This window comes from Gorilla gorilla, chromosome 19 (assembly GCF_029281585.2).
Source record: "Gorilla gorilla gorilla isolate KB3781 chromosome 19, NHGRI_mGorGor1-v2.1_pri, whole genome shotgun sequence".
Taxonomy (NCBI): Eukaryota; Metazoa; Chordata; class Mammalia; order Primates; family Hominidae; genus Gorilla; species Gorilla gorilla.
This window is the reverse complement of record NC_073243.2, coordinates 22,928,890-22,942,184: the sequence shown is the minus strand read 5'-3', so window position 1 is coordinate 22,942,184 and position 13,295 is coordinate 22,928,890. Positions and strand designations below refer to the sequence as shown.

At 47.8% G+C, this 13,295-nt stretch overlaps 1 protein-coding gene across 2 annotated transcripts in view; it reads right to left on the bottom strand.

Moving 5' to 3' along the window:
- DNAH2 (dynein axonemal heavy chain 2) overlaps positions 1–13,295 on the bottom strand; it is a 117,894-nt gene that overhangs the window by 40,468 nt on the left and 64,131 nt on the right. For both annotated transcript variants that reach the window (XM_055367403.2, XM_063700590.1), the window contains exons 41-50: positions 12,928–13,053; positions 7,758–7,976; positions 7,413–7,530; positions 7,067–7,203; positions 6,099–6,236; positions 5,852–6,010; positions 2,036–2,188; positions 1,762–1,853; positions 1,250–1,448; positions 900–1,124 (exon numbers count right to left, since the gene is read on the bottom strand). In XM_055367403.2, the coding sequence (XP_055223378.2) occupies positions 900–1,124; positions 1,250–1,448; positions 1,762–1,853; positions 2,036–2,188; positions 5,852–6,010; positions 6,099–6,236; positions 7,067–7,203; positions 7,413–7,530; positions 7,758–7,976; positions 12,928–13,053 (1,566 nt within the window). The remainder of the gene's footprint in view (positions 1–899; positions 1,125–1,249; positions 1,449–1,761; positions 1,854–2,035; positions 2,189–5,851; positions 6,011–6,098; positions 6,237–7,066; positions 7,204–7,412; positions 7,531–7,757; positions 7,977–12,927; positions 13,054–13,295) is intronic.

The following is a 13,295-nucleotide window of genomic DNA, read 5'->3' as shown; positions in this document are numbered from 1 at the left end:
AGGGGAAGAGGAACCGGGATGCAGCCAGTTGAGAGGAACATGGAGTGGCAGGGCAGGGGAAGGGGAAGAGAAGGAAGGGACATGGGAAATTTATTTTAGTACCAGGAATGCATTTGTCTGTATTTCATCCTTATAATCCATGTACCCAAATGAGAAAATACAGGTAAGTAAAAAAACATTTGTGTCTTCTAGACTTTCTCTTTTTCTTCTTTTAAAATTGTACATATCTATACACGTGTGTGTGTGTTCTCTCTCAAACACACATGAATATAGCACTAGGCGAGTTTTTGGCCCTGAGTGCCAGATATACACACAAACAACCCCAGGAGCCAGGCCGCGATGGCCGCTGATTAAAGAGAAGCAGCCGGGAGCATGGCTCAGGCCTGTAATGCCAACACTTTGGGAGGCCAAGATGGGAGGATCTCTTGAGCCCAGGAGTTCAAAACCAGCCTGGCCAACATATGGGGACCTTGTGTCCACTAAAAATCATAAAATTAACCTGGCACCCCAGCCTTGGCAACACAGCAAGATGCTGTCTGAAAGAAAGAAAAAAAGAAAGAAAGAAAGAGAAAGAAAGAGAAGAAAGAAAAAGAAAGAAAGAAAGAGAAAGAAAGAAAGAAAGAAAGAAAGAAAGAAAGAAAGAAAGAGAGAAAGAGAAAGAAAGAAAGAAAAAGCAAGCAGGCAAACAATATGCTCAGAATCCCACGAAGGAGCCAGGACTGAGGGAGGACGCCTGGCTCGTGAGTGGGGAGCCGAGAACTGCTGTCATGGAGAAGGATGCTCCTGTGTGGGAAGGAATCCAGGATGACAGGACCATAGCCTGGGGCCCCAGTGGAGTGGGGACTGAGCCTATCCCAGAAGGAGCAGAGGCCTGAAGAACAGACTCTAGGGAGGCTTACTCGAATGTACTTGATGGTCTGCTTCGTACGGTCATACCAGAAGCCATAGTCAATCCAGAGGCGGATCAGCTCCAGGGGTGGCTGGGACCCAAACATGTCCTTAGCGGGCATATTTAGGTCATCCATAAAGGTGATCATGCTTTTGCCCCCGAATGGCACGTAGACACCCTTGGTTCGCTTCTCAACCCTGCTCTCAATGATGCTCTGCACGTTATTGGATGTGGTCTGGTGAAAAGGTACCGAATGAATGTGTGGATCCCCTGAGAGAAATACGGGCTTAGAGAGGAGGGTCAGGCAGGCACTTGGATCCCAAGGGAGCCGGCAGCCTGGCCCCTGGATCCCCGACACACCTGTGCGGACATGTTGACAACGAGCACCGACCACTGGCTGGAGGGCAGGGACTGCAGAACGCTCTGGGCAATGGAGGTCTTCCCAGTCCCCACGGGACCCACCAGCAGAATGGGATTCTGGTTGGCCACCAAGGTGCTCACCAGGTAGTTGTAGCGAACAGTGTCGACGGTGGGCACCATGATCTTATAGAAGGGGGCGCTAGGGAAGAGCAGGGGCCGGCTCTCAAGGACCAGCCGCCCACTCCTTTCCAACTCCCACTTCCTTTCCCTCTACATCACCACTGTCTCATCACCACCCTGCCCTCCTGTGGGGCCTGGGGATCATGTGCTCCCCTCAGAGACCCTGTCCCAAGCCCTCTAGGTCCCACTTCCTGTCCTCAAGAGGCAGCCCTTCTCTGGGACCCACCTTCTCCTTTCTATTGCTCATTTTTGCTTCTAGGCCCCATCTCTCTTGCCACATCCCCCACCTACTGCTGCCCCATGCCCTCCTCACACCCAGGCCCAGCTCTTACTTTGGAGGGTAGCGCCAACTCTTAGGGAGCTTGTCCTCAAATGATGTCCAACTCCGTATTTTGGGGTCCACAAAATACTCATATACCGTGTCCTAAGGAGGGCATGTAGGTCAGGTTACCAAAGCCTTCCTTGAGCCTTCTCCAGCCCAGAGAACGGGCCCCAGACCACCGGGTGGAAGAAAGAGAGAGGGAAACCCAAGCAGAGCCTGAGATGGGGGATGCCCAGGGGGTCTGGAAAAACAGGGCAAATAGGACAGCCGGGTGTGCGCCCAACCTTATTGGGAAAGGAGCCCTCGATCTCTCGGAGGTAGCTGTCGATCCTCTTCCGGCCCTCCTCATCCACAGAGGCACACACAGACCAGATCATGCTGAACACAAATGTCATCTCTACCATGGTGACATAGTTCTCGCCGTCAGCTGGGTTCACCTGGATGGAGAACGAGAAGAGGAAATAACCCACCTGTAAGAGACCAGGGGTCCATCTGGCAGACTCGTGACACCAGAGTGTGGAAAGGCTGGGTCTTCCTCCTTTCCTGGCTCTATTTGGAAAATCACACAGTTTTCCAAATGTGGATGTTTATCTACAACCTGCTGAAAGACAGACAAACCTGAAATTTCTTATAGCTCAGCAGTTGCCCTGAGCTTCCTCACTGCTAACTCATGAAGATGCAGCCATCATCTGGCCACAACAGGCCTGCCCTGGAAAAGCACCCAAGGGTGCTCAGGAGACAGGTCCCGGAACATTCATAGTGACTTGTTTGTAATTGCAAAACACTGGAGATGACCGAAATGTTCACCAGTAGAGCAGTGGAAAAATAAAATGTAGTGTTCTATCATGGAATAGTATATAGCAGTTAAAGCAATGAAATGAATCTACGTGTAGTAATACAGAACTCAAAAACATATTGTTAATTTAATGGACATGTTGCAGTATATAGCATGATATAGTTTTTAAAAAAAATACCACATTTTCAGTCAGGCACAGTGGCTCACGCCTGTAATCCCAGCACTTAGGGAGGCAGAGCCGCGTGGATCACCTGAGGTCAGGAGTTCGAGACCAGCCTGGCCAACATGGTGAAACCCATCTCTACTAAAAATACAAAAATTAGCCGGGTGTGGTGGTGCCTGTTAATCCCAGCTACTCAGGAGGCTGAGGCAGGAGAATCGCTTGAACCCAGGAGGTGGAGGTTGCAGTGAGCCGAGATGGCACCACTGCGCTCCAGCCTGGGCAACAAGAGCAAAACTCCACCTCCAAAAACAAACAAACAAAAAAAACATATTTTCTATGGATACCCATGGTATTATATGTAAAGGTGTACCTTTAAAAAGGCCTAGGCCAGACATGGTGGCTCATGCCTATAATCCCAGCACTTTGGGAAGCTGAGGTGGGAGTATTGCTTGAGGCCAGGAGTTCAAGACCAGCTTGAATAACATAGTGAAACCTGTCTCAACAACAACAACAACAACAAAGCCAGGCATGGTGGTGTGCATCTGTAATCTCAGCTACTCAGGAGACTGAGGTGGGAGGATCACTTGAGCTCAGAATGTTGAGGCTGCAGTGAGCCCTGATCATGCCATTCCAGCCTTGGTAACAGAGCAAGACCCTGTCTCTTAAAAAACAAAAATTTAAAAAGAGGTCTGGAATGACATACACAAACATACTACAATAGTTACTTGTGTGGAGTGAGGAGCAGATCAGGACTGGGAGGAGAGAGGGGAACAAAAAGGACTTTAGCTTTATATGAAAAATTATTATTTTCGGAAAGGGAACTTGATTCAACAATTATCTGTGTAATTAAAAATTAAAATGTAAAATGTGGCCTGGTGTGGTGGCTCATGCCTCTAGTCCCAGCACTTTGAGAGGCCGAGGCAGGAGGATCACTTGAGTCCAGGAGTTTGAGACCAGCCTGGGCAACACAGTGAGACCCCGTCTCTAGAAATAATAAAAAATTAGCTGGGTGCGATGGCGTACGCCTGCGGTCCCAGCTACTCAGGAGACACGAGAATTGTTTGAGCCCAGGAAGTTGAGGCTGCAGTGAGCCGAGATCACACCACAGCACTCAGCTTGGGCAACAGAGTGAGACCCTATCTCCAAAAAGATAAAATGTAAAATGTACCAACTTAATAATGGAAAGAGCATATTTAGAGCCCATGCTCTCAACCCCCTGCCCAGAGGGCACGTGACAGATGTCTTTCTTCTGATTGGGCGCATGGAGCACATGGGGCCATCCCACCTCTCTCAGGCCTCTTGGAGACCACAGACAGCAAACTCGGCATCCTTCAAACCATCCCTGGCAAAGGGATAGTCTGCTTTACTATGCAAAGCAGACACAGGCCCGTGGGTGGAGAGCGCTTGAGGATGGGTTGTGAATTAAGATACCTAGGACCACAGATAATGTGATACACTTGGTGCGTCCAATCCAGAATACTGATCTTGGGTTTAGAGAGTAATCCTCAATCCTGGCCAGGAGCGGTGGCTCACGCCTGTAATCCCAGCACTTTGGGAGGCCGAGGTGGGTGGATCACCTGAGGTCAGGAGTTCAAGACCAGCTTGACCAACAAGGTGAAACCCCATCTCTACTAAAAGTACAAAAAATTAGCTGGGTGTGGTGGCAGGCACCTGTAGTTCCAGCTACTCAGGAGGCTGAGGCAGGAGAATTGCTTGAACCTGTGAGGCGGAGGTTGGGGTGAGCTGAGATCGCGCCACTGCACTCCAGCCTGGGCAAAGGAGTGAGACTCCATCTCAAAAAAAAAAAAAAAAAAAAAAAGAGTATTCCTCAATCCTATAGGTGGGAAATTATGTTAAGGATCAATTGTCTGCCATTTTCAGTCCAGAATCCTTAGTCTGTGCTCCCAGCCTTTCTCAGCACACAACCCATCTCACCATCCTCATGGTCCAGCCCTCTCCTCAGGGTCTCTGCCATGCTGAAGCGCATCTACACAAAAACACCACCCACCACATCCGGCTACAGACCACCAGCTCGGCCCGCCCTGCCAGGCCTGACTCCTGTGTGTCTGCACTTCTGCAGAGGCCACTCTTGCCCTCTGCTCACCCAGGAAGCCTCCCCTACCCAGCCCGTCCTTCTTGACACCTGTGGGCCATTGATAACTCGTAACTGCCCTCTGCCCACACAGTACCTGGCAAGTCCATCTGCGGTTTTTTGTTTTTTGAGACAGAGTCTTGCTCTGTCTTGCCTAGGCTGGAGTGCAGTGGCACAATCTTGGCTTACTGCAGCCTCTGCCTCTTGGGTTCAAGCGATTGTCCTGTCTCAGCCTCCCAAGTAACTGGGACTACAGGCACGTGCCACCACACCTGGCTAATTTTGTATTTTTAGTAGAGACAGGGTTTCACCATGTTGGCCAGGCTGGTCTTGAACTCCTGACCTCAGGTGATCCACCCACCTCGGCCTCCCAAAGTGCTGGGATTACAGGCGTGAGCCACCGTGCCCGGCCCCATCTACATATTTTTAATTTACATTAACTGTACCAGGAATGACATATGTTCCTACAGATCTTAATTGTTGATGACATATTAATAGTTTAATTACCTAGCAACATCTTTAAAAACAATACAAACCATTTATAGGCAGTGATTTAATCTCAACAGAAGATATCAAATTTTGGTCCTTACTTCTAAACTGAGCACAGTTTTTCTTAAATATCGATTAATCTGAAATGTTTAAAAAGTCCTCTCATCAGAATAGCCTGGGAGCTTCTTCTAGGAGAAATGGTGTCCCAGGCCCTCATCTACGCCAAAACTTATATTTTGAAGGGATGGAGAAATGAGGAGCGGAATGAGCTATTTTCAGCTCCCAAAGCATGGGTGGGAAATTATAGTGAGACCCCATTGTGTACATATTCAATTCAGAACCCCTAGTTGGACCTTTCAGCTCAACGCACACGTGCACACACACAGACATGCACACACACACCCCTCACTGCCTCCATGGTCGTTGAAGCCTCCCCTTGGAGTCTCTGCTCCACTCAAGCCTGGAGTTCAACCTGTCTCAGACACGCCGTTTCCCGGAAGTTGTTCTGGTGAGGCTGTGAGCACCCCCTGCCGTGCCCGTGGTCTGTGTCCTCCCCTTACCCCATTCTCTGGCGTGGCCAGGGCAGAGTACAGCTTGCAGAGGGAGGTGATACCGCTGTACTCGGGCAGGGGCACCAGCTCCTTGCAGTTGTCCTTCTTAAAGGCCAGCATCTTGTTGATGAGCTTTTCGAACATGCGTTGAAGGGGCTCCACCTCAGCCTGGAGTTGAATAAGAAGGGGCTCTTTATTCACCCTTGTGTCCTGGAGCCACCCTGGTTACTTTCCCTCTCCTCAGTTCCCTTCATACCTTTGGCCTCTTCTCCAGCCATGACTGAACATAGGGCTTCCAGCCCAGGTCAGCGTAGTCAGTGTAGACCATCCCGCAGCGGGATACGGTGGCCGGAGAGGCCATTGCCAGGTTCTCCACTTCAAACAGGAGAGACACCTAAGGATATACGTTTGTCAGAACTTCATCTTTCTCTGCATCCCCCACCTTCAGGAATAATAAAACACCCAGAACTCGGATGCTACAAGTTCACAAACGATTTGCTTTTTTTTTTTTTTTTTTTTAAGACAGAGTCTCACTCTGTCACCCAGGCTGGAGTGCAGTGGCATGATCTTGGCTGACTGCAACCTCCGCCTCTCAGGTTCAAGCAATCCTCCCACCTCAGCCTCCAGAGTACGGGGGGGACTACAGGTGCACAACACCACACCCAGCTAACTTTTGTATTTTTTAGTAGAGACGGGGTTTCACCCTGTTGGCCAGGCTGGTCTTGAACTCCTGACCTCAAGTGATCTGCCCGCCTTGGCTTCCCAAAGTGCTAGGATTACAGGCGTGAGCCACCGGGCCCGGCCCAGTTTGCTTTAAAAGAAACTAGAGCTTATTCAAGGTCGTCCTTTTGAAAAATCACTCTCTTGCTCGCATTGTTGGAGTGGGTGGAAAAGGGTGTGCTTGCCAGTCCGTGAATTCGTACCTCTGGGTGCACAAACGAGGGTCCTGCCTCACGCATCCGTGGGAACGAGCCGAGGAGGGCCGCCCAAGCCTACACAGTGCTTACAACAGAGGGTGTTTTTCTTATCATTGTTCTTAACAGCCGCGGCGAGCAAAGCATTTTTTCTTCAGCTGCAGGTTTCCCTGAATCCAGGCATCCTCCTTTCAGCTCTCTCCCACAGAACCTGCCCTGCTCTGAGATTTCTGGCTCTCCTCCCCAGCCCCAGCCCATGCCCTCCGGTGCCTGCCTCTGCAGGCCCTCGGGAGTCAGCCGCGTCCCTGACCTGCTCGGGCATCGCGATGCGCTCGCCGTTGATGAGGGTCAACACCTTGTTATCGTCCATGACGGAGTTCATGCTCTCGATCCACAGTGTGTCCACGGGGCCATCGAACAGGATCCACTTCTCGTCGGGTTTCTCATCTGAGTAGATGATGGGTGATGAGGAAACCGGGGAGCCGCTCACCTTGCACCCTCCGCTCACGCTCCTTGGAGACACAAGCCTACACTCCCTTGTACTTCAGCATTCCCCAGGCATTTCTCTCCCAACTTGGAACTTCCTATCCCTAGACTCCCTGCCCCCTTAGGAGACTCAGGCGTCTGCTCTCCACACCCTACGATCCTCTGGATACCTGCACATGCCGTCCGCATGACACTGGACAAGATGCCATCTGTCCATTCATTGGTGCTGAGGTCATATTCCCCATACAGTTCCCCTAGGGACAATGCCTTGGGGTTCAAAGGGAACTCCTGAAAATGACACCGGAAGGGGTTTTAGCTGCTGATGGACAAAAACCCCTCTTTATTTCCAGACCCCTCTTAGGTACGTGCATTTGTCCCTTCTCTCATCGCTCCAGGCCTCCATGGTCCCAGGTACAGCTCTCCCGGCCTTGCAAGGTCCTCCCTGGCCCCCACCCTCCATTGTCTTCTTACTACTCAAGTCTCTGCCCACTGACTCCACTGTCCCAGCCCCGTACTCTAACAATGTTGAAGTTAGGGTCTCCGGCGCGGCACAGAGAGGACAGGGAGGCCTGCAGAATGCGCCATGAGGCAGTCTTGCCGCTGCCCGTGCAGCCCACGATCATGGTGGAGTGGCGGGAGTTCTTGGTTTCATACAACTGGAAAACCTTGGTGAGGGTGAACGGCGTGCTTTGCAGGCCCATGTCTCGAATCTCCTGCTCAATGGTCTCCCGCAGCTGAGGGAAGGGAAAACACAGCAAGCAGAAGAAAAAGGATGAGGCCTTTAAAGGGCTTTCAAAATCTCCCCGGTGCCAGAGAGAATACGTTCAAACTGTTAAAAATGGCACCAGGGCCCTCTGCACTCTGGCTCTGTTCACTCACTGGGAAGCTGGCCCATTGCAGAGTTGAAAGATTGGGCTCTGGAGTCCGCCAGCCTGGTTCCCCAGCTCTCAGCTATGTGATCCTGGGTAAGTTACTTCTCCACGCCTCAGTTTCCTCATTGACACAGTGTCTTACATGTAGCTCTACAGACTTTTTGTTATTATTCAGCAAATATTTATTAAGCCTGTACAATGTATGCCAAGCACTGTGCTGGTTGCCAGGGATACGTCTTGGAACAAAATAGATTTCGTCCTATTGCAGAGCTCACAGTTTGGTGGAAGAGCCCGTTTAATAGTAAAGACATTATTACCTAAGTTAAAAAGTAATGCTTGAAGAACCATGACCTAACAGATGGGCCCCAGAATAGTGTGCCATTCTTAAACACACAGCTCATGTAGCCAAATATTTTCAAATAGATACAAGATAGTTACTTGCACTAACAGGCCTCACTAATTCCACTTCCTTCCACTATCTGAGAAGTAGTTTTATTAGTATGTTTTCTGTGTGCACATGTGTTTAGTGTCGTAAACAAGTTTAATGTCACATTTTCTACTCATTCAGTTAAAAAATATTCTCAGCCAGGCGCGGTGGCTCACGTCTGTAATCCCAACACTTTGGGAGGCCAAGGTGGGCAGATCACGAAGTCAGGAGATCGAGACCATCCTGGCTAATACGGTGAAACCCCGTCTCTACTAAAAATACAAAAAATTAGCCGGGCGAGGTGGCATGTTCCTGTAGTCCCAGCTACTCAGGAGGCTGAGGCACAAGAATCGCTTGAACCTGGGAGGCAGAGTCTGCAGTGAGCCGAAATCTCACCACTGCACTCCAGCCTGGGCAACAGAGCTTTTTTTTGAGACTCCATCTCAAAAAAAAAAAAAATTCTCCAATTTCTTCTTTGATCCATTAGTTATTTAGAATTGTATTGCCAAATTTCCAAACACTCGGGCTTTTTCTATTTTGTCACTGTCTGTTAAAAGCATTCAAATGCATCTCTTTATGGATTTTTTGGTCTGTTTGCATTATCTGTTCCTAAAAGAAGTAAGTCAAGATCTCCCACCAGGGCTGTGGATTTATGTGTTTCTCCTTATGGTTCTGTCCAGTTTCTTTTATGGATTTTGTAGCTATATTATTTAGTGCATACAGATTTAGAACTCTTATAACTTTCTGTGCATTGATCCTTTTATCATTATGAAATGTCACTCTTCACCTTTACGATTGCTTCTTGCCATAAAGTCTGCTTTGCCTGATAGCAGTAGAGTTATCACTGTGATCAGAAACTGTGGTCTGAATATCTTCCTTTGACATTTTTGAGGCAAATTTATGGCCTTTACATAGTCATCAATCTTCCTTTTCCTACATGGTCCAAAAATTTTCTATGTGTGCTTGAAAAATATGGTTATGCTTCAATTATTTATTTTATTTTATTGAGTTGAGTTGAGGTCTCACTCTGTCACCCAGGCTGGAGTGCAGTGGTACAGTCATGGCTCAATGCAGCCTTGAAGTCCTGACCTCAGGTAATCCTCCCACCTTGGCCTCCCAAAGTCCTGGGACTACAGGCATGAGCCAACATGCCTGGCCGATTCTCCAATTATTGAGTCCAGTTTCTATAGATATCCATTAAATCATGATTGTTGATTGTGTTCTTCAAATCTTCTATATCCTGATTTTTAGTCTGTTTGCTCTATCAATTAAGAAATATTAAGCTCTCCACTATGATACTAGATTTGTCTCTTTCTCCTTGTAATTGTGCAAAATTTGCTCTACTTATTTTGAGGCTATATTATTAGATGCACAAAAATTTAGAATTGTTATACCTTCCTGATGAGTTGAAACTTTTATTATTATGAAATAGCCCTCTATTTCTAGCAATGCTTTTTAGCTCAAAATCTGTTGTCCCATATTGCTACCCTAGCTTTCTTTTGATTCGTATTTACTAATACTAATTATTTACTAATAATTATCAAATAATAGAAAAAACATCATTTTCTATTCTTTGACTTTCAGCCCTTTGTCATTAAGCTTTAGATGGGTCTCTTGTAAACATTATAAAGTATCAGTATAGCAATGTATGGTTACTTTTCCTTGGGCGACTTTTTTTGTTTTCCCTAGGATCTAATAGTTTTTGTGATTTTTGTTTGCTTAGGTTCTGTTTTTTTTTTTTTTTTTTTTTTGGAAACAGGGTCTCACTCTGTCACCCAGGCTGGAGTGGCACAATCTCACAATCTCAGCCACTGCAATCTCCACCTCCTGGGCTCAAACAATCCTCCTGCCTCAGCCCTCCCAATAGCTGAGACTACAAGCATGAGCCATTACACCTGGCTCATTTTCACCATGTTGCCCAGGCTGGTCTCAAACTCCTCACCTCAAGCAATCCACCTGCTTATGCCCCCCAAAGTGCTAGGATTATAGGTGTGAGCCATCATGTCCGGCCTGTTTGCTTAGGGTTTTTTTAGTTTGTTTGTTTGTTTTTTTTTTGCCCCCATGTTTGCTTAGTTTTTAATGTGCTTATCTCTAACTCAATTCCAAACTCTACCAGTTGACTAAATCTTTCAAACAATTTTCACATCAGGTATCAATTTCTTCTTTAAAAAGTCCTCCTGGCCCAGCGCAGTGGCTCATGCCTGTAATTCCAGCACTTTGGGAGGCTGAGGCAGGCGGATCACCTGAGGTCGGGAGTTCGAGACCAGCCTGACCAACACGGAGAAACCCCGTCTCTACCAAAAATACAAAATTAGCTGGGTGTGGTGGTGCATGCCTGTAATCCTAGCTACTCGGGAGGCTGAGGCAGGAGAATCGCTTGAACCTGGGAGGCGGAGGTTGCGGTGAGCCAAGATTGTGCCATTGCACTCCAGCCTGGGCAACAAGAGTGAAACTCCATCTCAAAAAAACAAAACAAAACAAAACAAAAAAACAGTCCTCCTGAAGACTTCAGGTTTGCTCCAGTCTGGATTGGCTTCTCTCTTTGCCCAGTGCACCACCATCATCCTGTGACCTCCATTCACCAACACCCCGAGGATTACTGTAGCCTCCCCCTTGCACCGAATCTTTTGTTTCCCGTCGTCCTTTTCACGGTGTGCTCCTGTGTTTAAGTAGAGCACGTTTTCTAGTAGCTTTTGGAGGAAGTAGTTGTGACTACAGGAGCACACCTCCATGTGTGGCAATTTTTTTTTTTTAAGAGATGGAGGTCTTGCTATGTTGCCCAGGCTGGTCTTGAACTCCTAGCCTAAAGTGATCCTCTTGCCTCAGCCTCCAAAGTGTTGAGATGACAGGCGTGAACCACCGCACCTCGCCCCATCAGTTTCAATATCTGAAGTAAGTTTTCATGGATCTGATTCCACTGTCTGTTGTTCTTCTGGCTCCCATTCATGGTTTCTTGTTTCCTTGTGTGTTTTGTGATTTTTGACCATGAGTTGCTCATTTTCTTGGACTTTTACCTGTGGCAATTCTTTGAAGTGTGAGTTGAAATTTCATTCCTCCAGAAATAATTTGCTTTTGCTTCTTCCAGTCACCTGGGGGCACTAACAACCTAGAACTACTTAATATTAAAATCTAAGTTTGAGATTTCTTTTCTGATTACACAGTAGGATAAATGATGACTGGAAACCATGTGACAGCTGGTGTGTGGTTAGGAAATCTCAGAGGAAATTTGGTCTTTTTCTTCCATCATCAGAGATCAAAACAAGCAAGTTTCTTTCCTGTATATACACTTCTAAATCTCAGACTTCTCGTTTTTCCATCTACTGGGGGTGTTGCCCCTCGGGGACTGGGGTTTACGCAGCACTGCATCTTCTCTTATATCTTCAGACTTGGGTTGTTTCATCTCCTATCCTCACTGCCTTAAGATCAACAACAGTTTTCAGGGAGAAGGCCAGCTTTGGTACTTACCTGCCTCCCAGGGTTCCTGCTTTTACTCCCTACCCTCCTCAACTCCTGGAATTCTTTCTTTCTTGCCAGCTTAGCAATGCATTAAAAAGGATGTTATTATTATATTTTTATTCATCATTTTAGTAGTTTCAATAGAAAGGATCATTCAGGGTATCTAGACTACCACACTGCCAGAGAAGAAAGTTCTTATGCTTTCTAAAACTCCCTCTTCCATTCTGCTGCTCTCTGATACCAAGTGGCTTCTAGCAGCCCCTCCTCAAAACTCCCTGATGAGGTGAGAAGTAGAGGCATGGAGGACTGATGGGCATGGAGAAAGTGCAAAGGCAACGGACTAGAGGTTTCAATGAAGTCACAGCGTTGCTGCATGGATGCACTTGAGCAGGTACATTTGAGTAGGTCAGCGGAGGAGGGAGTTGTGGTCAGAGAGCAGAATGTTTGAATAGTCTATTGCTTTATAGATAAGCAAGTCCAAAGAGAGGTCAATTGACTTGTTCAGAGTCATAGCTAGTAGATGGCAGAACAAGGACTGGAAGCCGAGTTTTCTATTCCCAGATGCATATTCACATATGTGGTCAGGGAGAGTGCGGTTTTTTTGTTTTTGTTTTGTTTTTTGAGACAGGGTCTTGCTCTGTCACCCAGGCTGGAGTGCAGAGGCACAATCTCAGCTCATTATAGCCTCAATCTCCTGGGCTCAAGCAATCCTCCTACCTCAGCCTCCCGAGTAGCTGGGACTACACTCGTGTGCACCACCATGCCTGGCTAATTTTTGTACTTTTTGTAGATACAGGGTTTCATCTTGTTGCCCAGGCTAGTCTCAAACTCCTGGACTCAAACAGTCTGCCCACCTCGGCCTCCCAAAGTGCTGGGATTACAACCACGAGCCACAGCACCCGGTCAGGGAGAGTATTAAGGAACAAATACCTTGCCATAGTCAATGACGGGCAGCTCAATGTTGGGAAACAGATCTTGCACGATGGCATTGAACAGGGGTGCATCAACTGAAGTGAGCTTGGCGATGTTCATATCTCTCATTGAGAGCAGCAGAACCTGAATGGGAAAAGACAGAGACTCAGGCTTGAGGAGGCAGGGCCTAGGCCTTTCACCTCCAAAGGGCTTCAGGGCACGTGCCAAGAACAATGGATACACCAGTTAGCCATTAGCAAAGCAGCCGGCGACAAGGGGATGGGACGAGGTGGGAAGGTGGGAATCCCAATCTGAGGAAAGAAAGGGTCTGAAAGACTTGAGAGAAGTGACATAGGTCCAGTGACAGTGGAAGTCAGGTCCAAAGG